General features: G+C 45.6%; 1 protein-coding gene across 1 annotated transcript; it reads right to left on the bottom strand.

The window, feature by feature from the left end:
* Positions 1-21,181: 21,181 nt before the first annotated feature.
* On the bottom strand, positions 21,182-21,520 carry LOC120840386. The gene has a single exon (XM_040210886.1). The coding sequence runs from the start codon at positions 21,518-21,520 to the stop codon at positions 21,182-21,184; it is 339 nt and encodes a 112-aa protein (XP_040066820.1).
* Positions 21,521-24,333: the final 2,813 nt, after the last annotated feature.

The following is a 24,333-nucleotide window of genomic DNA, read 5'->3' as shown; positions in this document are numbered from 1 at the left end:
TGATCCCTTGGTCTTCTTCCATAGGCTCTTCGACTGATGTGGAGTGGTCGGTAACCTGTTGCATCCGAACGCTCGCTATTTGCTCGGACGCAAGCTTCCTCGCCCTGCGTCGTTGCCGCCTCTTTCGATTCCTTTCCCGGTTCGAGGGAACCCCGCGATCCATAGCGTCGGAATTTGGCAGTTGGGCGCTGATCCAGTCGCAGTGCTCAACGACGAAAAGTGAAGCTGAAAACGCGGGTAGTGGACGACTCGCCAACGGGGACGGCTGTTTGGATATGGCGGGTTGAGCTGCTAACAGACGACACCTCCTAAAAGGGCGGGAAATATATGTTTGCTTCTCACCGAAAGCCTCTGCACCGTCGCGCCGCATTTTCTTTCGGTTCCTCAATAAATAAGTAATAAATATTTTATTGTTTCTTTTCTTAACACAGTACATACACTATTTATTCCGAAGTAAATAACACATTACTTCGGAATACATTTTTTTTTATCTATATATTTTCTCAAAAACTTTCATAATTCGAAAGACTATAAAATATTTATATATTTTTGTAATGATTAAATTAACATTCCTCAAACAAATAAATTCGATAATAGGTACCTCAATTGCCTGTGTTCCAAATCTTACCTAAATAGATTCGAGTTACTCCGGCGGATCGTGTCACGTGACAGCACAGATTAAAAAACTGGACGCGGGTAGGTTTTAGAACGCCAAGGGTACAAAACCCTTACCCTGGAGTAAGATCGAGTAAATTTTGGAACACGGCCTATATTAATGTTATTTCGTCGGTTTTATGACGAAGCAAGGTCGTTGGATGAAGCCAATCCGAAAATCAGCCGTTGGAAGTGCAAATTGCTACATCGTCTGCTAAACACCGAGGTCAGCGTTCGGCATTCTTTACAACTCTCCGCTGCGCTCGTCTAAGGATCGCCACTGGTGAGTGCCATTTAGTAACTCAAAGATGATATACCAGGCGCTAATGTACTAAAACTGAAATGGGCTAGTTGGACCAACGCAAAAGCGCAAAAAACACTGACAAGGAAGAAAACACGGACGAGGAAGAGACGTGTACAACATAGCGCCAGTACGCGTCTCTTCCTCGTCCGTTTTTCTTATTATTACTACTACTACTAATATTATTAGTAGTAGTAGTAGTGAGTCTAAAGGGTGGACATGTGTTGTAACTTTATCCAATTATACTTCAATCACAAGTTACAAAAATAAACAATCCAATGTCTCGAGAGAAAGTTAAGCCTTTTTCATATCAAAGCTTTTTTGTTGCTCTGGAAAAAAGAGAAAGGGGGGGGGGGGGGGGGGGGGGGGGGGGGGGGGGCGGCGGCGGCACAGAGACGTTTTATTTAAAATCACATTATGCACATAATTAGTCCTGGCCTGCTATCGATCCCTACTTTGTTTATTGATATGTCCAAGTGGCCCTCAAGATCGTTTATTTTGCTTGTGCTTGAAAAAGGCTTAACTCTACCGTGAGGTTAACGTATCGCGCTGCAGTTTAGTACAGAGATGCAAACAAAAGGTGGAGTTCTGTTTTTTTTTTTTTGTTTTTTTTTTTTTTTTTTTTGTAAAAAAAAAGTTAGGCTGTGAATTTTTCTTGTTAAAAAGAAAAACCTCTGCTAGGCAATCTGCGGCGTCGTTTCGCAGACGGAGACTCGCTTTTTAGGGACGCTGCCGTGAGATTGCGGAACCTGGGGCACAGGATGCCGCGGATATTTTACACATTTCGTAGATTTCGTAGATTTTTCGTGTGCGTAAACTAAAACTACGCTCGCATCAATTCGTCGTTTACTTTTTTTCTTTTTTTTTTTTTTCGGCAGCGGCGTTGAGCACGGCCGCGTGTCTTCAAGGTACCGCACGCATGGAATCACGTACGCAGTAAAGTCCCGTAGGCCCCCGATCCCGTTTTTTTAATCGCATCAACCGCGCGATATGAGAAGCGTGCTCGCCGCGAGTTCCCTCGTGCTTACCGCACCCTGACACGCGAATCTGCAGCGTGCACAATCTGCGGGTTATTCGTTCCCGTGACCTCCCAATTTCTAACTCGTACCCTTTCGCGGTTTTTTTTTTTTTTTAATGCGAAAGCATTAACTGGTCTCATGGAACGAGCTGACGTCATCAGTTGGAAGCGCGAAAACGGCAGGTAGTGTCCGCGCGCCTTCGGTTCCATTGGCTGGCGCGCGTCGACGGGGCTCCCGTCGGCCGCTGCGTCATGGCCTTCGAGATCCGAAGCGCGCGCGCGCGCTAGTACGCAGCAGACGACAAAAGGAGCGGACAAACAGACGACAAAAAAAGAAAACGGACGAGCGGCTTGCATGCATTCGCATTCACAACTCATGAAAGATGCTTACATGTACCTCAAGCTTTTTTTTTTTCTTTCTTCCTCTCACCTTTTTTTTTTTCTTTCTTCCTTTCACTTTTTTTTTTTTTTTTTTTTTTTTTTTTGTAGTGGCGTTATTAACTTTGGCTGTGTTACATTGTCCCGGCCTGAGGCGGCCTTCCACGAAATTCGCGGGGTATGGGGACTGAGACCCAGCTTCCACTGAAATGAAGCAATGTTGTCTTTGGGGGAGGATGGAGGGAAGAGCGGGCCAGTTCTGGGGTTTCAGTGTGAGCGGGGAAACTCAACAGAGGGAGAATCATAGCCTCAAGTCAGTGGAGCGCAACAGTAGTGGGCCAGGTCTGCACTGGGGAAGACTTCGGCGACAGAGTGTGTGTGTGTGATTGTGTGGCCACTCCAAGCCACCCAACCCACCGTGGTACCACCGGGACAGTTCCTTCCCCCTTCGGACAGCGCCTCGCAAGACCGTCACTCCCGGACACTGTGAGACGAGATTTCCCCTCCACTCAAATTTTCTTTTATATTGTAAATAAGGTAGCAGTATTTCTGTAATCGATTTTTATTCTCACGGGTGTCTGATTTTATTATTTTTGATAACATTTAGGCTCCCAAGTTATTATTTTTATGTTCGGGAAGCTGTCACATAAGAGATGTTTATAATGTACTAAGCTGTACACTTTAGTTTTTTAGCAATTCATAGTTTTTTACTAATTCATAGTTGTTTCTTTTTTTGCCACCTGTGCACTCACCGGTCGAAATGTGTACAAGTCCTGTTGTTTTCGCAAATCGGCATTTGTTAACCGTTTTCTTTTTTTCCCGTGATTTTTTTTTTTTTTTTTTTTTTTTTTTTTTTGTATTGGCATTGCCAAATTCGGCTGTGTTACATTATTCCTTGTCCCAGTCTGACGCGGCCTTCCACGAAATTTGGGGGTATGGGGACTGGGACCCAGCTTCCGCTGAAATGAAGCAATGTTGTCTTTGGGGGAGGATGGAGGGAAGTTTCAGTGCAAGTGGGAAACTCAACAGAGGGAGAATCATAGCTTCAAGTCTGTGGAGCGCAACAGTAGTGGGCCAGGTCCGCACTGGGGAAGACTTTGGCGACCAAGTGTGTGTGTGTGTGTGATTGTGTGGCCACTCCAAGCCACCCAACCCACCGTGGTACCACCTGGACAGTTCCTTCCCCCTTCGGACAGCGCCTCGCAAGACCGTCACTCCCGGACACTGTGAGACGAGATTTCCCCTCCACTCAAATTTTCTTTTATATTGTAAATAAGGTAGCAGTATTTCTGTAATCGATTTTTATTCTCACGGGTGTCTGATTTTATTATTTTTGATAACATTTAGGCTCCCAAGTTATTATTTTTATGTTCGGGAAGCTGTCACATAAGAGATGTTTATAATGTACTAAGCTGTACACTTTAGTTTTTTTAGCAATTCATAGTTTTTTTACTAATTCATAGTTTTTTTCTTCGCCGCCTCTGCACTTGCCGATTGAAATAAGTTCAAGTAAGTGTTCAAGCAGCGCTGTGTAAGTGTCCCTTTCTTTTGGTGTGACTGTGAACGTTGTCCTAGTGTTTGTTACGGGTGCGCTGTGTCCTCGTGCGTCGTGTTCAAGTACTGTTGTTTTTGCAAGTGGCATTTGTTAACCGTTTCCTTTTTTTTTTCTTTCGTAGTATTGTTGTTTTTTTTTCTCTTAGTTGTAGTTGTATTAAACTCGTTTTGTTGCAAAGCTGTGGGTCTCCCCTTCATTGGCAAGACTCCACCGAGGCGTGGACCTATCCTCTGGTCAGCACTCCTGTGTTTAAGCTGAGAATATCGGAAAGCCTGTGACGGAACTGGCGTCCGCAACAGGGCCTCGCTGACCATGGTGGAGACTTGCCTTTGGAGGGGTACAGCCCGAGAGGTGTGGCACGTGAAGGGTTGAGAGTAGGAACTGTGTGGTCTGAAGGAAATGTAGTTCAGCAGTTCGCTTGGCTGTGAGTGTTGGGTAGGCTAAAAATGGAGATAGAAAAACTCGTGGTCCTGGGACCAAACTAAAAAGGTGGATAGAGGAAGAAACTGCAAAACAAAGTGGGGAGAGAGCCCTAGAGCGAGAAGCTACCAAGGAAGCTACCAAGTGGGAACAAGAGGTGGCGAAAGCAGCCGCCGAGAGGGAGCTCGAGATACTTAGGCTGAGGCTAGAGCTCAAGAACAAGAGGGAAAGGAACCGGTCATCCGGAGCCAGAACTGACGGTGAGGGTCAGAGCGTTTTGAAGTTGGGTTTTAACAAGCTCTTACTCGCGCTCGATATAAGGAAGGACGGCCTCGGCACTTCTACAAGAAGGTTCGAGGGAGTCGCATTAAGCCAAAAGTGGCCAGAAAGGCAATGGGCCACCTCCCTTAGCACATGCCTCACGGTTTAAGCCCTCCGGTGATTGCCGCCCGCAGATGCTGCCGATAAATTCCGGAATGGGAAGCGAGTCGATGGAGAGACGGCCACTCAAGACGCCACCGCGGTGACCAGATTTTGAAGGTCTCCAGGAGCTAGTCATCACAGAGCAATTCTTAAAGGGCTGTCATCCAGCACTGGCCATCTACTTGAAGGAAAGGAAACAGCCACATCTGGATGGTCTGTTGGAGACGGCGGACCAATTTTTGGACGTGCAAGGTCATGGTAACTTAAAGAAAGCTGGGAAAGACGAAGCAAAATTCTCAGCGAAGAAAAGCAGCAAAGGAGGCAGGCCTCTGCAGCTTGCAATGAGGTGCTACTTCTGTAACAAGATAGAACAAAAAGCTGCGCAATGTCGCAATCCGTACAACATCAGACAGGTGCCCACATGTCGAAGGTGTGGCAGGAAAGGACGTAAGACTAAGGTCTGCCAGGGCCAGACAAAACCTCGGCCATCAGGCATCTATAGGAAGTATTCACTGGCGGCCATAGCTGTGTGCGCGACTGCTGAGCGCGTGCTGATGGCGAGCTTCCACAGTTCTTTTGTAACGTGCATTCCGCACCCTCAAGATTGCCGGTCTTAGCAGCCTATTAATGTGGGCTCGTTCTGAGCATGCGCTCTAGACAGCACCCACAAATATGGCGCCCAGTGAATACTCCTTATATGTCCCGACAAAACAGAAAGGATGAAAACATCATAGATGGTTTCGTGGAGCTGAAGGATGGTACAAAGATTTTGGTCATCAACGCGGTGATGGAACCACACCTTAAGTTTCTGGTCGAGGGAATGCCAGTCGTTGGGGCAACACGGGGAGTAGCACGGTCATTGTCAGAAGAGGATTGGTTGACGACGGCCGACTCCCGGGAACAAAGAAGCCGGTGTATCTCGTCGACAGGACTGTGTAAATGCTTCCCGAGGCCCATGTCCATGTTAAAATGCCCTTATTCGACAGAGAACTTGAAGCCCTTTGCACGGACCTGTCCCTGTACTACTCGGGAATTTACCCGGCGCTAGAGAGCCAGACGGCCCTTCGATTGAGCTAGAGGTGAGGGACGATCCAATACCGACATAGCGAGTGCGGGAGGATGCAGCGGAGCGTGACGCAGAGAGCCAAGATGAGCCGGGACACGAAACCCATGGGGAAGTGGATGATCCCTGAATTCCGGCGTGCACCGTGGATACTAGGACCCAGAGAAAGACACAACAAACTGGAATGAAAAAGCTACACGTGGGCCTCAAATCTAAGGGCTGGCCATTGACATGCTGGAGTTTGCAAAGCAGCAAAATGAGGATGACACACTGTGCCCCTGCTTCAAGCAGGTTGGGGAGAAGGCCAGGGGAAGGACAACCACACTCACTTAATACAACAGGAGAGGTGCGGGGGCTTCTTTATCGACTATACCGGGAACTGTTGGGGAGAGAGACGTGGCAGCTCGTGATGCATCAGGCCCACCGAAAAATTGTGATCCAAGTTGCCCATGAAAGCATTATGGCGGGACAACTGGGGCAGGCGAAAACGAAGAGCCGTATCCTCGAAGAGTTTAGGTCGGGACTGGGCTCGGACATATGGCGGTTCGGGCTATCGTGTGACGTGTGCCAGCGAACGACACCGAAGTGAAAGGTCCCTCGCGTCCTCCTGAGTGGGAGCCTCTTATTAGATATCCTATTCTGGAGGGTTGTGATCGGCATCCTGGGACAGATTGCCCTGGCTTCGGGCCGAGGGAACCGGTGCATACTGCCAATGGCAAACTATGCGACTCGCTACCCAGACGTTGTGGCTTTGTCCAGCATTGAGACAGTGGCAGAGGCCCTAGTCGAGATGTTCGCGTGGGTCAGGATGCCGCGATAAATTTTAAGCGACCAGGGCTCAAATTTTAGCTCGGAGCTAATGAAAAAGATCAGCCGGCCTCCGTCGATAAGGCAGTTGCACACCTCCCCCTACCAACCCACAGCAAATGGACTGGTGGAGAAGTTCAACAAAACACTTAAAACTCGTGCTCAAGCGAATGTGCTCCAAAAGGCCCAAGGATTGGGACCAATACTTGGCCGCATTGCTGTACGCCTACCGGGAAGCGCCGCAGACGAGCCTCGGCTTTTTGCCTTTTGTGTTGTACGGTCGCCATGTCCAGGGTCCGCTAGCCAATCTGAGGGAGTTGTGGACCAATGCCGAGCTCTACGCAGAGCTCCGGACCACGTATGAGCACTTGCTTGACCTCAAACCGCCTCGAGGCGACGTGCAAGATCGCCCACGAGAAACTCGTGAGGCTGGGAGCTCGTTGCGCTCGGTACTACAACTGGAAAACCAAGAAGCGGAGTTTGCATCCGGGAGAGAAGGTGCTCCTACTGCTCCCCAAGGACAAGAAGCTTCTGCAGTGGAAGGGGCCCTTCCTCATGACGAAAGAAACAGGAGCGGTCGACTACAAGGTCTAGACACCGACCGGCCTAAAGTTATTCAACTACAAGGTCTAGACAGCGACCGGCCTAAAGTTATTCCACGCTAACCTACTAAAGAAAAACAAGGAGCAGAGAATTAAGAAGGAAGACGAGCAACAGGCCTGCACGATTATCTCGCTGACGGAAACCGAAGATGACCAGCCGATTCCTCTTCCAGCATTCCAGAGAAAGGTCTCGGAGACGTGAGGGTTTCAATGAGGATCAGTTCTGAGCATAAATCGCAGCTCGACCGCGTAATGCGCAGTCACAAGGTCATTTTTTCAGACGTTCCAGGAAAAACCACATGGATACAGTGGGAGCTGAAATAGACTACTGATAATACCCACTGACTATTGGTATTGTATTGTACTGACAATACAATACCAATATCTACGTGCGACAATACCCACTGCCATTCGCGACCCAGACGAAGGTTGAGGAAGAGGCAGGAAATGATGAGGCTCGCGATAATAAAAAAATCCAGCTCTGCATAAAACGCACCCGTTCTGCTCGCCAAGAAGCCAGACGAGACAAATCGGCTGTGCATTGACTTCAGACTTCTAAACGGCACCTTGGTCCCAGACTTCGAACCCGTGCCATGAGTCGACACAGTTTTTGCCGCCGTCGGAAACAAGCGCAATTTCTCAAAGATGGATTTTGTCAAGGGCTACTGGTAGATCCCACTCAGCGATGCTTCTCAGCCCAAGACCGCATTTTCAACGACTTCTGTACCATTTTCGGTACATGCCGTTTGGAGTCAAGACCGCTCCGGCAATATTTGCTAAACTGATGCGGAAGGTGGTGGATGGAATCCCAGACATGGCCCGTTACTAGGACAATGTGTTGGTGACCACAGACAGCTGAGAACAACACCTCACTGCACTGCAGACTCTGTTCAGCCATATCCAAGCAGTGGGATTGACCATTCGCTCAACCTAGTGAGAGTTTGGGATGGTACAGGTTGACTTCCTGGGTCGCTGCATTGGACAGGGACAGCTCTCCCTCCTTTAAAAGATGCGACAAAATCAAGAAGGCAAGTGTGCCGACCACCAAGTGGCACGTGCGATCGTTCATCGAACTGACGGGGTACTACCGGAATTTTTTATTCCCGACTTTATGCAAAGGTCAGTGGGCCACTAAAGGACCTTACAAAGAAAAAGGAAAGGAATCGGGTTGAGTGGAGGACCGCTCATCAGTTGGCGTTCGATGAGCTGAAAGAACGGATCGCTAACCTGCCGATCCTGAATTTCCCAGATTTTGGGAAAGAGTTTGTCCTCGGGACCGATGCTTCCGACACACGTCTCTGAGCTGAGTTACTGCAGCAGCATGATAGCAGCTTACATCCTGTGGCTTACGCGAGCCGGAGGCTGCTTGCTCGTGAGGCCACATACAGCACCATCGAAAGGGAGTGCTTGGCATTGGTCTGGGGAGTGCAGAAATTCAGTCCGTACCTTTACGGTAGAAAATTCTTCATACAAACCGACCACCAGCTGCTGAAGTACATAAATCACGCGAAGCATCTGAACAGTAGAGTGCTGAGGTGGAGCCTCCTGTTGCAGAAATTTCCTTTCACAATCAAACATATAAAGGGCAGCGAAAATGTGGGTGCTGATTTCCTAAGCCGCTTGTAAGTCCACCTCACTAATGAGGCACTGTTTTTCTTTCTTAAGCTGATATATGTAAGTTGTGTTTACTCCATACTTCGTTTGTATCCTCCAAATATGGAAACTTCCCTTTGCTGGAGTGTGCAGGACTATATCTCATACATATCGCAGGTTGGTTTGCTTAGTAAAGTATTCTTGATTTTTCATGTGTGTGTGCTTGTTTGCCGAGTTTTTGTGAGGAGTTTAGTTTTAAGCATTCACCTGTGAACCTTCTTAAGTGAGGGGCAGTGTCACAAAACCTGGCTGTGTTACACTATCCATTGTCCTGGCCTGATGCATCCTTCCACGAAATTCGCGGTGTGTGGGGACTGGGACCCAGCTTCCCCAAAAACGAAGCGACGTTGTCTTTGGGGGAGGATGGGGGGACTAGCAGGCCAGCGTCCTGGGGTTTGATTTTTGTTTGTGTGCTAGAATGCGGGCCCGTTGAGGGGGACTTTTTGCAGAAAAGATGAGTGGTGCGAGTGGGAAACTCAACAGAGGGAGAATCCTAGCCTCAGGTCTGTGGAGCACAACAGTAGTGGGCCAAGTCTGGACCAAGGAAGACTTTGACGACGAAGTGTGTGTGTGTGTGTGTGTGTGTGATTGTGTGGCCACTTCAAGCCGCTCAACCCACCGTGGTACCACCGGACCATTCCTTCCGCCATCGAGCGGCGCCTCGCAAGACCGTCACTCCCGGACACTGAGACGAGATTTCCCGTTCCCTCGAATTTACTTTTATATAGTAATTAAGGTAGCGGCATTTCCGTAGTTGATTTTTATTCTCACAGGTGTCCGACTGTATTATTTTTGATAATATTTAAGCTCCTAAGTTTTTTTGTTTTTTTTTGAAGTTCGGGGAAGCTCCCACGTAAGAGATGTTTAATGCATTGTAGTAAGCTGTATACTTGCGTTTTTTACTAATTCATTGTGTGTTCCTTTTTATCTTCGCCGCCTGTGCAGGCCGGGTGAAGTGTGTATGAGTCCTGTTGGTCTTCGCAACTCGGCAGTTGTTATCCTTTTTTTTTTTTAGTGGTGTTTTGTTTTTTACTTTTAGTTGTATTAAACTTGTTTTGTTGAAAACCTGTGGGTCTCCCCTTCATTGGCAAGACTCCACCGAGGCGTGGACCTATCCTTTGGTCGGCACTTGTTTCTGTTTAAGCTATTAGTATCAGCAAACCTTTAACAGGCGTTGAGCATGGCCGCATGTATTCACTGTACCGCACGCATTAAATTGCGTATTCACAAAAGTCCTGTAGGAACGCCCACTCCCTCTTTCATCTCATCAACTGCACGATGTATGTGACAAGCATGATTGCCGCAGGTTCCCTCGTTGTGTTTACCGTTACCTTGACACGTGAATTTGCGGTGTATTCGTTCCCGTGACTTGAAAATTCCTAACTCGTACCCGTGTTTTTGTTTTTTGCAATCTGCGTGCAACATGGGTTTCTGTGACACCCGAGTTTGTGGCGGGTCCTTGCGTGTAAGGTCACTAGATCTGGGAAAGTAATGCCATTGCCTTCCCACCTGTTGACCGGACACAGATACCAGCATACAGACGACAAAACCTCAAGGTGATTGACTCATTGTTGTTGGTTGCCATGGTGATTGCCACTTTGGACCCTTGCAAAGCTTTGAAGCTTCAAAAGGGCCGTTAAAACCAGTTGCACCAAGATCGCTATGGAGCATCATCGACTGAAAGCGTTCCTCGGTCAACATGAGCATCTTTGGCACCGTGCATACAGTGAACTTATCACTCATGCTTATTTCTCCAGATCTCTTACAATTGTGTTGCTCTTCTTGAGTGTTTCAAGAGAGTAAAATTATTTTTCAATGCCCCAAAGCATCGAACCTGTGTGTGACGCCGTACATGTTCGTAGTGCCATCACACACAGGTTCGATGCTTTGGGGCAGTGAAAAATAATTTTACTCTCTTGAAACACTCAAGAAGAGCAACACAATTGTAAGAGATCTGGGGAAATAAGCATGAGTAATAAGGGTATTGTATACACAGTGCCAAAGAGGCTCATATTGGCCGAGGAACGCTTTCAGTCGATGATGCTCCATGGCAATCTTGGTGCAACTGGTTTTAACGGCCCTTTCGAAGCTTCAAAGCTTTGAAAGGGACCAAAGTGGCTATCACCATGGCAACCAACAGCAATGAGCCAATCACCTTAAGAGGATTAAGATGGCAATTTGGGCCAGTTGGTTCATGATCGAAGATAGGCGCCAAAAAAACAAGGACGAGAAAGACGTAAACGCTGGCACACTTGAACTAACATTTAATGAAAAAATGAATCCCTTATATAGCCTTGAAAAAAAAAAAACTTTGTCACGACTAGGCACGGTGTAGACCTGTTTCTAGGAAATCAAATTCTTTTGTCCATGAGGTTATTGACGTGTCACTTGTGCACATCTTGCCCTTTGCTTCGATTTCAAAAGCCTCCTGGAGCTCCCTGGATATCTTATCTGGGTGTCTGGCCATAAATGTTGTCTTTAAATGACAGGACAAATGACATCATTTACAGACACATTTCTGGCCAGATACCCAGATAAGATGTCCAGGGAGCTCCAGGAGGCTCTTGAAATCAAAGCTAAGGGCAAGATGTGCACAAGTGACACGTCAATAACCTCACAGACAATAGAATTTGATTTTCTAAAAACGGGTCTACACTCTGCCTAGTTGTGACGAAGGTTTTTTTTTTTTTTTTTTTCAAGGCTATATAAGTGATTTGTTTAAGTCTCCTCTCGTCCTTGTTTTTCGGCGCCTTTTGTCGTCTGTATGTTCGTGTCTGGCTGGCAGATGGGAAGGCAATGGCGCTACTTTCCCAGATCCAGTGACTTTATTGCGTGTATATCGCACTGTGAAGTGCGAATGAGCTGAGTCTGCGTTCTGCCATACCCGTGTCAGGGGAGTTCATAGCGAATTCCCGCATACTTGCCGCATACTTGTCGCACACACGAGTTCGCCGTGACTGTTGTCTGCTATTCGTGGTATCATTAATAAGAAGACAGTGAGTGTACAGGTCAGCTGATGGTTGTTAGTCATGATGCTTGAAACCAACTGTGGTGAGGGAAAAAAAATACGAAACTTTGAAGTCAAAGTGTTTGTTTCACGTAACTTGTAGCCCCCCCCCCCCCCCCCCCCCTTTTTTTCACTTATCTTCATTTATTTCCATTTATCTTCATTTGGGATGGCAGTTTTTTCAGGACTATGATATATAAGCGTACCTAAGAGCCTGCTGGCATGTGTTGACCTGTCATCTAATCTCTGGGGAAAGTGATAACTACTTTGCAAAATTCAACAGACATTTGACATACTTTTTTTTTCAGTTCTTTCCGCATGTTGCTGAGACCGCTTCCGCGCTTCTGCTTCGTGCTGTAAACGTAAGAGTAACAGGGATAATCGGTTGCCTCCTCTGTGAACATTCTTGTAAATGAAGTTGTGGCAAATACTCGCATTGGCACACAAACACCAAGCCGGCGGGAGGACAAGGAAAACATTGGGAATGTCCCGGTGAGTGACGCAAGCTCTAAACCGTTGTGCTAGAAAGCATCCAAGCAGTCGACTTATGAGAAAAACCTTCCATTTGATGGTCTTACTTGCTAGGTTTTTTTTTTTTTTTTTTATCAAACTCCTAAACAAGCCTTTTTTTTTTTTTTTATTCAAGTCAGTCATGCCTGTTCCAGTAAGGGGTAATTAAACGTGTGTGTGAGCAGGGATGGTATCATATATTTTTCCCATATTTTGCATTTGTCCTTTTATCAGATAGGGTAGATTTGTACTCGGTTGAGTATTGGAATATTTTTATGTCGCTAAATAGAGACCTCGAACGTTTGTATTTTCTAATAATGAAAACTAGTCAGCAAGTTTTGGGCTTTATTTCGGGTGCCACGCTATTGCATCTTGAAATGGTTTTGTTTTCAACTTATGAAGTGTGTGATTTCAGTATGCGCAACGTTTTGTTTTCATGAGGGTTAAGTTGCACCTGTTTCGTTGACTGCCTTCTATTGTAAATTCATAAGAGGAAGCAGCCCGTTACCAGGACAGTTGTCAGCAGATGCCATGCAGATAAATTGTAATTATGCTGTTCGCTTTTTATGCTATGGGCTGGAATATATCTAAGGAAAGGGTATGTTTGGAAATGGTTCTGGAGCATCACATGAAGATGCTTTTCTATTGTGATATATATATATATATTTGTATTTAGAAAAACACATTGGAGCTTAGAGCCCAAAGTTTGACCTGGGTGATCAGCTCATACTGCTACAAAACACGAATTTTATTGCTCCTAGGCTGCTCCAAAGCAGACCTTCTACTGCCCCAAAGCTGCTACAAAGGGGCATCTTCGCTGCTCCTAGACCTGCTACAAAAGGCTAAAACTTGCTTCCATCGCTGTATATGGGTGTTGGTCTTTGTATTTAGGTTTGGGTGTAGGATCAGGAGTTGCACAAAAGATAACCTTTTTTAAGTGCTCCAGTCGGGAAGGTTTTTGTTGGTTGAGGTGGCATCCCTTTGTTTGGTTCTGGTTGTACCTTTTTGTGTCTTGGTATATTCTGTCCTCACAAAATGCAAGTTCTAAATAAAATAAGAGCACCAACTTGACACAACAGAAAAAACAATTTCGTTAGATGTTTCGCCTCCCATGCGGGATGCATCTTCAGTAGTTACAAAGCAAATGCAAGGTTCAACCTCGAGTCGACGCTATTTATTGAGCCTTGCATTTGCTTTGTAACTACTGAAGATGCATCCCGCATGGAAGGCAAAACGTCTAATGAAATTGTTTCTTCTGTTGTGTCAAGTTGGTGCTCTTATTTTATTTATGATGTCCCCCGGCTTTTGGGGTATGTTTGCATAGGGCAAGTTGTATGGTTGGTGACCTTGTGGCTGTGTTAGACTCTTTTCAAAAGGCCGCCGACATCTTAATTTTCGTCACTTCCGGTATGGGCAAAAACATTGCTTTGCCGTCGGCATTCCAATACAACACATTCGGGATATAAGCGTGACCGTCGCACATTCTCGTTCTGCGTCCCCGCTATCTTTTTTTTTTTTTTAATTTACAAGTTGAAAATTTTTATTATTTCTTTGTCGCTTATACTGGATGCACCTATCAGGTGGCTGGGGCGAGAGTATATGAAAAAGGACTGAATAAATCTTTTAGCTGTGTTTGAGACTTCTCGTCCGTGTGTTTGTCCCTGCTATGTTGATTAATATTTTTCTGTGGTCTGCTAACCGTGTGCAATCTTGCATGTCGCTGTCTGTCGGCTGTTGTGCCAATCGGACGCTTCTCGTCTGCAATCTGAAGCCATAGTGATTTTCAACTTTTTGCTTAGTTATGTTCGTTTAGTCAAATCTTTATAACCAAGCTCCACACGCTTCATGTACCTCTGAGGTAAATCACAGAGCGATACGTTAAGAAACTGATTTATGCGATCCCTTCAAACAGCCATCAATCCCTTTGACTCGCGGTGTATACCGGGTTCGATCGGGAAAATAAAACCCGGCTGCAGAGCGTTGACACTAGGTGAAAAGCTGACACTAGCGGTGATGATAAAATGCGCATTTTGAGAAAATTACGTTATCTGGATCGTACAAGGGAAGAGAATCTTTAAGTACATACAATTTTCTTTCAGTGGCTCAATGCACAGGGTTCGTTCGAGAAAATTAAACCCAGCTTTGCAGAGCGTTGAACGACCGTGAGAATATATGCGACGCTAGCGGTGATTAGTAAATGCGAGAGGTTAAGAACGTAAAATTACCTAAATCAAAAAGCTAAAAAAAAAAAAAATAATATTTATTTCTTTAAGGGCCAATGTCTGCTTTAGTGAAACTTCATCAAAACAAATATTGTGAGCGCATCTGGTTTTCATATAAGGAAAATGAAGTCACAAGATACAAGACAAGATTATATTTCTTGCTGACAAATTTGTTTCACAGAAATAAATGCCACAGTTGCTCACAATGTTATTTCTTTTGACGAAATTAGACAATCATGGGCTTTTCATTATTATTTAAGTAACGTTTTTTTAACCTTTCGCATTTTCTCGTCACCGCTTGCGTCACATATATTCTCACGGAGGTTCGACGCTCTGCGAAGCCGGGTTTAATTTTTCGATCAAACCCTCTACTAAAAAACAAAACACAAAAATTTGATTTTTTTTTTTTTTTTTAATTTGAGATTGTGATTCAGACGTGTTATCACTGATGCTTTCACAAAACAATGCCATCACCTAGTCTCGCCCTCGTGGTGACTGTGCAGTGTGAAAAGAAATTAGATTTTCTTTAGAGCCCGTTGTAGGTCCATCTAGCCCCAGAAATGTTTTCCCCCGCTTTACACGCTGTGACATCGTGCGCAACTTTGTAAAATACGTGAGAGAATCTGAAACTAATTGAAATGCAGAATTTGAACAGCGACCACGAAAGAAGAGTTCCTCAGTGATCGGCGTCGCGTCTGCTTGAATTTGTGACTATTAAACGTGGGTATTCGTTAAGTGGCGCTCGAGATTTTTTTATTTCGTCGTCAAATTTTCGATTTCGGTTTTGCAGTGTCTTGCAGTGCCTGAAAACGAAATAGCTAGGCATAAAATGCAAAACTGCTTCGTCTGACGGTAATCTAAAAGAATGGCGCTCCCAACCGCGATGTATTTATTCAGCCTGCGGTGATTAATGCCGTTAAAATTTTTGTATCACAGGATATTCCTGTGCCTGTCTCCAAATGTCCGGAAAAATGTGAGTATTGTTTATGAGTATGACTTTCTAGAACTGACTCCACAGGGACTCTTAAAAAATATTACAAATCTTTTTGTTTTCCTCTTTGTACCACAAAAAATTAGCATCACCGAACGTCCATTATCCGGCCAAATGTAGCCCTAGCAATCCGAACCAAATACCAAAGTTTCTGAACTGTCCGTTCTCTAAGTTAAAACCGCAGTCATGAAAATGCTGCGCCATTTGTGCCATGAACGAAAGTCTGCTACATCTTGTGAAAAAGCGTCATTTTCGCTCAAAGTTGCACCATAACTGCTCCAGGGTGGGCCTAAAGCAAAATATGAAAAGAATTTAATAATGACGAAAATAATGCCTGGAGAACCGAAAAAATCCGCCTGGTCCGGGTATCGAACCCGGGACCTCTCCATTATGGGTGGAAAATTTAATATTGGTCGGCCCTAGTTAGAAAAGTACAACGAAGTGTGGGGAATGTTCATCAATCGCTCTGGCGGGTTGATGCGCTGACCAGTTGATCGTCGACATCGTCTACATTACCAGACGATGTCTGCGAGGTCGGGAACTAAAAGTCTCGAGAAAACTTTGCAAAATAGGAGGATGGTCGTATACTGTGATAAGACGGAACCAGGATCTTGCGCTCCTGGTGAAATCACTTGCTTATCATGTCTGCCACATGCCTTCGTGCCGTGACTGGAGAGTACCGTGCCACTTGCACCGCTCCCGTCAACCTTCACTACATCTCGCCACACATGACCGTGCATGCGTCGGGCTTCGCCGCTTTGCACCGGAGTGCTAGGAGCAGCGACTGACCTGTTGGAGGGGCTAGCGCAATAGGCGCGAAATTCATTCTCAGGATTATTACAGATCGACCTTCTCTGTCTTCACTGCAGATTAATGTCTAATAATAATGAAAGAAAAAGGAAACAGGCGGAAGAAAAAAGAAAAACTGGTCTTTCTTTTTAGTAAATAAGGTGTTTCTTGCGCAGCTGTCGAATGAACAAGCAGCGAACTTTGATTTAACTAGTTCCAGCGCCACTGAAGAGCAGTGTCCCATTTAAAGCACAAGTGTAGGCTTTCATAATGTTTGTCAGTGGTAGTTTTTGTGGTTTTTGATATTGAGAGTTTTGGGTCTGGCAGGTTCATAAAACTTGGGGGACGCGTTTTTATTGGTGTAGCGGATATGCTGGTTTTTGCTGGCATTTTGCAGAAATTATATTTACAAGCCAATTAAACTACCGAGTGTAGAATGGGAATAGAAGGGGAGGCTTTATCGCAACTGAACGGCTGTGCTGTGATTTATTTTTCAACCCTCTTAGTACCTGTTTCAAATGGACCCCGCTCTGACCAAAACCTTATTATAAAAAAAAAAAAAAAAGCTTTTTTTTTTTTTTTTGCATTTTATTTATTTTTAGCACACAATGTGATAATACGCTCCATTATCAGAGGAACTGGCAATCATTATCACAGACAAACTTATTTAAATATGCAATCACTTTTTTTCCATTTTTGTGCTCTAAAATCGTTAGCAACTGCTCGATACCAGTATTTTGAATGCTACAGAACCTGCTACAAAAGGTTCAAATGCTGCTGCTATCACTAACCGATTTTTTAAATTTTTAGTCAGAAAATAACGGCCGATGAACCTCTTGCAATACATGCAGTTGAATGGCGCCAGTCACATAAAACTGGCCACCATTTTCCCATTGAAACTTTCAGATAATAAGGGTTAGTCCTGAAACTTAAGCATCTAGTTCGGACAGCTAGGACTGCATTTGGGCATAAAATAAACGATTGTTCGGTAATGCATAGTTTAATTTCGTGTTGGAAAAAAAATGATAATAATTCGCTTTTTAAAGGGATATTTCAACCAAATTTGAAATATACCCGTTGTGTTCAGAAGTAGACTGAATATGATCCACAATTTTTTACTGGTATATTTATATAAAATACAAACGTGCGATAGTCGAAGGACGACAAGGAAGAGAAGGAGAACGTCTCTTGAGACGTTCTCTTCCTTGTCGTCTATGTGACAATCGCACGTTTGTATTTAATATAAATACACCGGTGAAAAAGTATGCGATAAGTATATAGCTTGATTGAGTGCCTAGGGCTCCCATTATGTGTGCCGAAAAGAAGCCATCTTCATGGAGATCACCCGAGTTCAGCGTTGTTGATTCCAGATCTGTTTCAATGAACGTGTCTACGCGGCTTCCTGAGGTGGTTCCCAGCATTCGACTTTGCCAAGCGTACGGGAGGTCACTTCTCTGGCGCCCTTTAATTTCATATAGAAATTTCTACTTTCTAACACGATCGTTGTGATATGCTGCTAAGAAGTACTTCAGCAGGGCCGATAGCTAAATAAATTTCCCACCCGACATGAGAGGAACATTTCTTGAGTGCTTAATTCCTTTAAAGAAAGAAATGTCTCGACAAAAAATGTTCGAGGAAAAAAAAAAAAAAAAAAAAAAGTAGGCCCACCGCGGATCGAACCCGCGTCTACGTGCGTATGAAGCGGACACACTAACCCCTATGCCATGGCACCGCTTAGGAAACTCGTTGTGTCCACTCTTTTTATACGAGAAAAGCGGAGTGCGTATAGCCATTTCCGTCCGAAGCGCACTCCGGAGTGCGTATAGCTTTACTCTTAAAGAAAACAGTAAAAAACATCACTTCGCTTTTTTGACCTCAGCTTAGCGCCCTGTCTAAAAAGTAGTTGGCAACACTGGGCAGAAGCGACCAGGCCGGGGATCAAGGATGTTTCCGGGGATGAACCAAGGAGGTTGGGTGAACGTTACGTGCCAGCTATGGCGGCCAGCCGGAGGAGACAGCCGAACGTGTCAATGGAGTGGCGAGAACTGAGGTCGCTAATGACACCAGATCCTGGTGGACTATGCAGTTGCACTGGGATTGAAGAGCGTATGTTATGCCCGACTATTTGAGTTCGCTACCCGAGCCTGAACGGCAGCGCTATCGAGACAAACTGTGCGTGGACGGCGTTGCTTTCGACGATCTGTACGCCGTAAACAAGGCCTGCTGGACTTCCAAGATGAAGTTGCTGCCACCGACATCGACGGCCCACGTCGTCGTCTCTTTAATATTTTGACCCAACGGGATCAGCAGACTGCGGGTCTGCTGAAGTGTATTTTATAATTGATTAAATGCACACAGCGTCCTTCGAGTCAAGGTATGATATTTTTCTTACCATCATAACCACAAGGCGCGACAAAAGGTAACGCTTTGTACTTCCTGCCGCCGACGAGCGCCTGGCCCCTGCTTCGTGCGCGAACACCGTTGGAACAAAATCTGGGTGGTCTCAATGAGACGACGGTTTCCCTGCATGCATATAAGCAAGCCTCGAGACGGAGATTGAAATGGAGCCACACTTGCCTTCAAGAAAGTGCTTGCTTGCCTTCAAGAAAGTGACAAACGGTCGTCCTCGCGAGCCGACCATTCTTTTCGATCCACAGATATCCATTTTCTGCGCCTTTCAGAGTCCGCCGGGAACTTGTGGAAACTCACTCCGCTACTTTTTCTGTATCTTTCAGTGCGATTAACAGCTGCAGAACTTTGCGGCATGCTGAAATGCTATGACATCCATGCAAAACATGCCACATGCGGCCTTCTGCCCACACCGGTAAAGCGGCTAAAGTCCCTCTGTTTTTTCAAAATATTGAGGGGCGTTACACCCGGCGCGATCGCAGCGCCGCCGCCAGTGCTGTTGACTTTATTTTGAGCGAAGTCGCGAGGCATGATCTCTATGCGCGAGGCCGACTTGCAATCATCATCATCATAATTAACTTTGATTCTTCTTTCATTGTTTAGACGCCCAGCTACGCGCTAAAAATGCGTTCTTATATCTCTGACCGGCGTTGAGAATACTAACTCAATTTTCTGAAACTGTTTATTTCCGACAACGATCCATTCCAAACCAGAACTAAGTCTTTAGCTGTCATCGCTGTCATCATCACTACAGGGGTGTCACGTAAAAATATTGCGTCTCTGATTGGCTGCAGCCGCTTCAACTGAGTTGCTCACTCGTTCTCGTCGATCTAGGAAAAGCTAGGGAACAACTCGCCAGCAACCTCAAAATTGCTGGAAAAGTTGCCCCGTCTGACCAGTTTTAGCTGAAAGTCGAGTGATGATCATGACGAGTTTTTTTTCCGGAATTGCTTAATTTTTTGCTCTTCAACTGCATAAGACACGCAAAGGGCTTTGTTATTTGAAACAATATTTTAAATTACTTTCTCCAGTGGTGAATGAACTGATCAATCGGAATATGAAAATATTTCCGAAACGTTCGCGAGGCAGTGAAACGTTTGGCGTGCGTGAATCTTTCCCATGGTGCCTTACCGAGGGAGATTTACTGGCTTTACTTTGTTACTTTGCTTTCAGCAACAGCCTACTGCATTCACAGATGATACCTAATGTTTATATAATATATTAACACAATAATGCTAGTCAACAATAGAATATGAAATAATTTTATTGGAAACTACATTTCACTCAAGTCGCTGAACTGTATTATACGCAAGAAATTGAGCAACAGTTCTATATCACAATGTTTCCTCGTCTGCAGACTCGCCATTGCTTTGTGCACATGCACCGTTTCCAGATGCAAAAGCTGAGGAGTATGCTTGCATGGTTCCAACTTGTCACTGTGTCGGGAGGGTCATAAGTATAGCAGCACTTCCCAAGACGGCAAAGTCCACTACGAACGCTCAAGATGGCATTTGTACTGCCAGTGCTGAGAGAATTCCTCTGCTTTGTTTTCACAACGCTCAGTTGGCTAAAGACTCTTACACCTCTGCGTTTGAGTGTTGCAAGGAGAGCACAATGATTGCTAGGTGCGCGAGTTCGTGAAACTGGTTCGAGCCAGCTGCATCGCAGTATGCAAGGAGCTCAGACCAAAACGCAATGGTGTCAGTGGTGCTCGCCCACTCACCACGGTTAGCATCTTCCACTGGGTGTCCACGAGATCTATCTTGTTTGGTTGTACACCAAAAAGTTCTGCCAGCTCCATAATAGGTTCTTTGAGCACTTGCAGGCACGCTCCCACAGACAGCCATGCCATGGCCTGCAATATCTTGTAGTTCGATGGTAGGTCCAGCCAAAGCTGTTAGCTTAACTGTGAATACAACGCAGTGCTGGCGTACCAAGTTGACTTCAGGAACAGCTGGCAGCGTGCTCACTAGTTTCTCGAACTCGTATCCCAAGTACGGCTTGGGATCTAGGTGACCATCAATGGGCTATCGAAGTCCGTTGTTGGAGTGAGCACTTTGCTACATACCGTCTTTATCGGGAGTGTGAGGTCTTCAAGAAGCCTCGCAGGATCTGCGTCGTTCCTCTCGTAGGCCTTGTTGGCGCGCTGAACCTCTTGCACCAAGAAGTATGCGTTCCTCAGAAGCGTTCCCTGAACAGCGTGGGAAAGTGCCAATTGCAACGAATGGCACATATGTCTTGCCATTATCAAGCTCAGGAGTTGCCACTCGCGCCTCATTGTCTTGAAAACACCGTTTACGTCCGTGTTCACCAAAGCGTTGTCAACTCCAATGTTGAGGAGACGCTTCATGTCAAGTCTCATGCGCATGAGGAGGCTTTTCAACGCCTGATGATAGCCACAGCCGTGCCATCGTCCAGTTTGTTTAACGCCATGAATATTCTCACAATGCTCTTCTGTGCAGCACTAAAGTACCGCACCACTACACCCAGCAACTTGGTAGTGAAAACATCTGTAGCCTCATCGCTGATCGGGCTGTATTTCGAGTCCCCAATGTCGGCCACCAAGAGCTCTACAAAGTGCGGAGAGAACAGGTTCACAATGATCTCCGTGCACTTGTTTCGCTGCATGCACAAGCCTGCTGTGCTTTTGCCGTCCATGAACTGTTTTTTGCAGAGTTTTGTCAGGTGGTCAGTCGCGAGGATCGCTAATGCTCGCATATGAACAGGCAGAAACCGGCCTCACTTTTGCCGCAAGAAGGCTCGGTTGCGGCTGGAAACTGCAGCCTCTTCCCTTAAGAACTGTAGTACGGTTTGGATGATTTCTAGTGCTTGGTGGTGGTGGCATGCTTTTTTATATTGGAAAGCTTCGCATAAAATTCGCTCCCACAATAGGCACAGGATGGTTTTGTGCTTTTGTTTTCCACAGAACGTAACCAGCCTTTAAACTCGGGTGAAGACTGCCAACTTTTTCTATAGTGGTGATTGTACTTGGGAGGCATAATAACGCTAGGTCCAGCAAGTTGGCAAACCTCAACGCTTGTGTTATTTGCGGAAACTAACCGCCGGCCGTCCCATTCCCAACAAGCTCGCCAAGGCGTTAGCGAGAAGATCCTGAACCAGGAGCAAAACAGCAAAAGACTGCATTGAATTCATGTAGCTACCAGTTTTTTTATAAACCCTCATCCTCAAAGGGGGGTTATCTTCGATAACCGCACTGAAGTTGTCCTGGAGTTTAACCGTCGTGAGCAGGTTTGTTCCATAACTTGTCAAACAAAGCTGCTCGCGTCAATACCTGCAGTTTTTTTTTTTTGCGACGTTCAAAAAGGATTTTACAAACACCTGCTACATAATCCCTGAAAAGGGGAGTGGTTCTATCGTGGTTTGAGAATGTCTTTGCATGACCGCTACCTCTCATCACCCTCACCCTCAACAGGAGGAAAAAAAAAAATGAGTGACGTCCGGAGCAGTTATCTGAAAGCCACTGGAGAGGCTCTATGTAGCTTTAGTAACAACAATTTACCTAACTGTAAAAAAAAAAATAAAAGTCCTTAGTAAAGTTACCAAGACTCCAAAAAGACAGAAAAGTCGTTAGGACGACTGAAAACGCACTAAATTTGGCGACTTTCTTGCTAAGGTAACAGCACTGGCCCGCCGCAGCTCCGCGACATCAAGCCCACGTGTCGGGCTTGACATCGCGGAGCTGCAGAGGTGCTGTGATCGCGCCGGAGCTGGGTGGCAGAAGGGCGCGCGTTTTGCATGGATGTCGTAGCATTTCAACATGCGGCAAAGCTGTGTAGCTGTTAATTGCATCGAAAGGTACAGAAAATTCCTCGGAGTGAGCTTCCACAAGTTCTCGGCTGACTCTGAAAGGTGTAGAAGGTGGTAATATCCGCGGATCGAAAAGAATGGTCTTGGGACGAGGACGACCGTTTGTGTGGCAAGCACTTTCTTGAATGCAAGTGTGGTTCCATTTCAATCTCCGTCTCGAGGCTTGCTTATATGCAGGGAAACCGTTGTCTCATTGAGACCACCCAGATTTTGTTCCAACGGTGTTCGCGCACAAAGCACCGACCAAGCGCTCGTCGGTGGCTCGCTACCAGTGTTGGCGGCAATGCATTATTTTTTTCTGTAACATAGTCATTTATACTCCTTACTTTTTGGGAGAGTAAAGAATAATGCGTAGCATAGTTATGTTAATCATTATATAATCTCCCCAAGACCTGGAAAAAGTAATTCTTTTTCACGCTTGCTTTCATGCTTCGTTTTATGTTCAGCCCGATGCTACGAGCTGATGGGATTAATTGAATAGCATCAAAAGCGCACCATCATGGTGTTTGTCATGTTTCTGTATCTGTTCTATCATTGATGAATGAATCATAAACAAGAAAGGTTCAGTGACTTCCTCTTTTGACGTTGCTTGATTTGTCCCGTTAGCTCGTAGCATCGGCTGCGTCTGGGCTTAAACTGATATGAAGTATAGGCGCCAAGTCATTAATTGTTGCACTACATTTCACCTACCTTCAACGTTTTGCTTGTTTTTTCCCTATTCAAAAAGTCCCACTTAAAAAAAAAAAAAACAACAATGCCCTGCCCTTTGTCCCAATGTCAAAAAATGCTGGCACAAAAAAAAAGGCACCGTTATTGTTAAGTTATAAATAAAAAATGCATAAGTGACGTGTGTGTTACTTCACATCAATGGATGTAATGCATTCCTTTTATTTGCAAGTAACGAGTAACATATTTCATTACTTTCTTTCGGTAACACCTACAGCACAGCTATAGTAAGTGGAAGGTGACCGGCGACAGAACAGAAAAAGCGTTACCTTTTGTCGTGCCTTGTGGTCATGAGGGTAAGAAAAATATCATACCTTGACTTAAAGACGCTGTGTGTATTTAATCAATTAGTAAATGCACTTCTGCAGACCCACAGTTTGCTGATCCCACCGGCAGCGCGGAAAGGGGCTCAAAGTAATTGTGTGCCTCGAGACCTGTACGCCTACACCATGTGGGCTGTGAAGTGGCGTGGCGAAAAAACTGAATAAACGTCGACGTTGTTATATATATATATATCGACATGTTAGTGGCGCCCTCTTAGTGGCAGTTTGCCCTCGTGAATAAAAAGTCAGGCCTAGCTGTGTGGGACACACACATGTTGGCGGCCCGTCTGAATCCATGGGTCTGGGTCTGATTCAATCGATAACAATCAATATATAACATGGTGTCAGAAGTGGGATTTCGCAACTCGGCAAACTCCCAGGAGAATACAGCATTCGCCTGAAACCGGATGTAAAGCCTACGGTGACTGCCCCTCGCCGGGTGCCAAGTGCACTCGAAGAAACTGTGAAGGCCGAGCTCACAAGAATGCAGGACAATGGCATTATCAAGGCCGTGACAGAACCAACTGACTGGGTTCATCCCATTGTCATCATCACAAAGAAAGATGGAAATGTGCGGATCTGTCTGGATCCAAGAAACCTAAATGCAGCAGTTAAGCGGCAGCACTACCGCATTCCAGTTCCAGAAGAACTCTC

This window comes from Ixodes scapularis, unplaced genomic scaffold (assembly GCF_016920785.2).
Source record: "Ixodes scapularis isolate PalLabHiFi unplaced genomic scaffold, ASM1692078v2 PGA_scaffold2__306_contigs__length_199485367, whole genome shotgun sequence".
Lineage (NCBI taxonomy): Eukaryota > Metazoa > Arthropoda > Arachnida > Ixodida > Ixodidae > Ixodes > Ixodes scapularis.
This window is presented reverse-complemented; position numbering and strand designations above follow the sequence as displayed.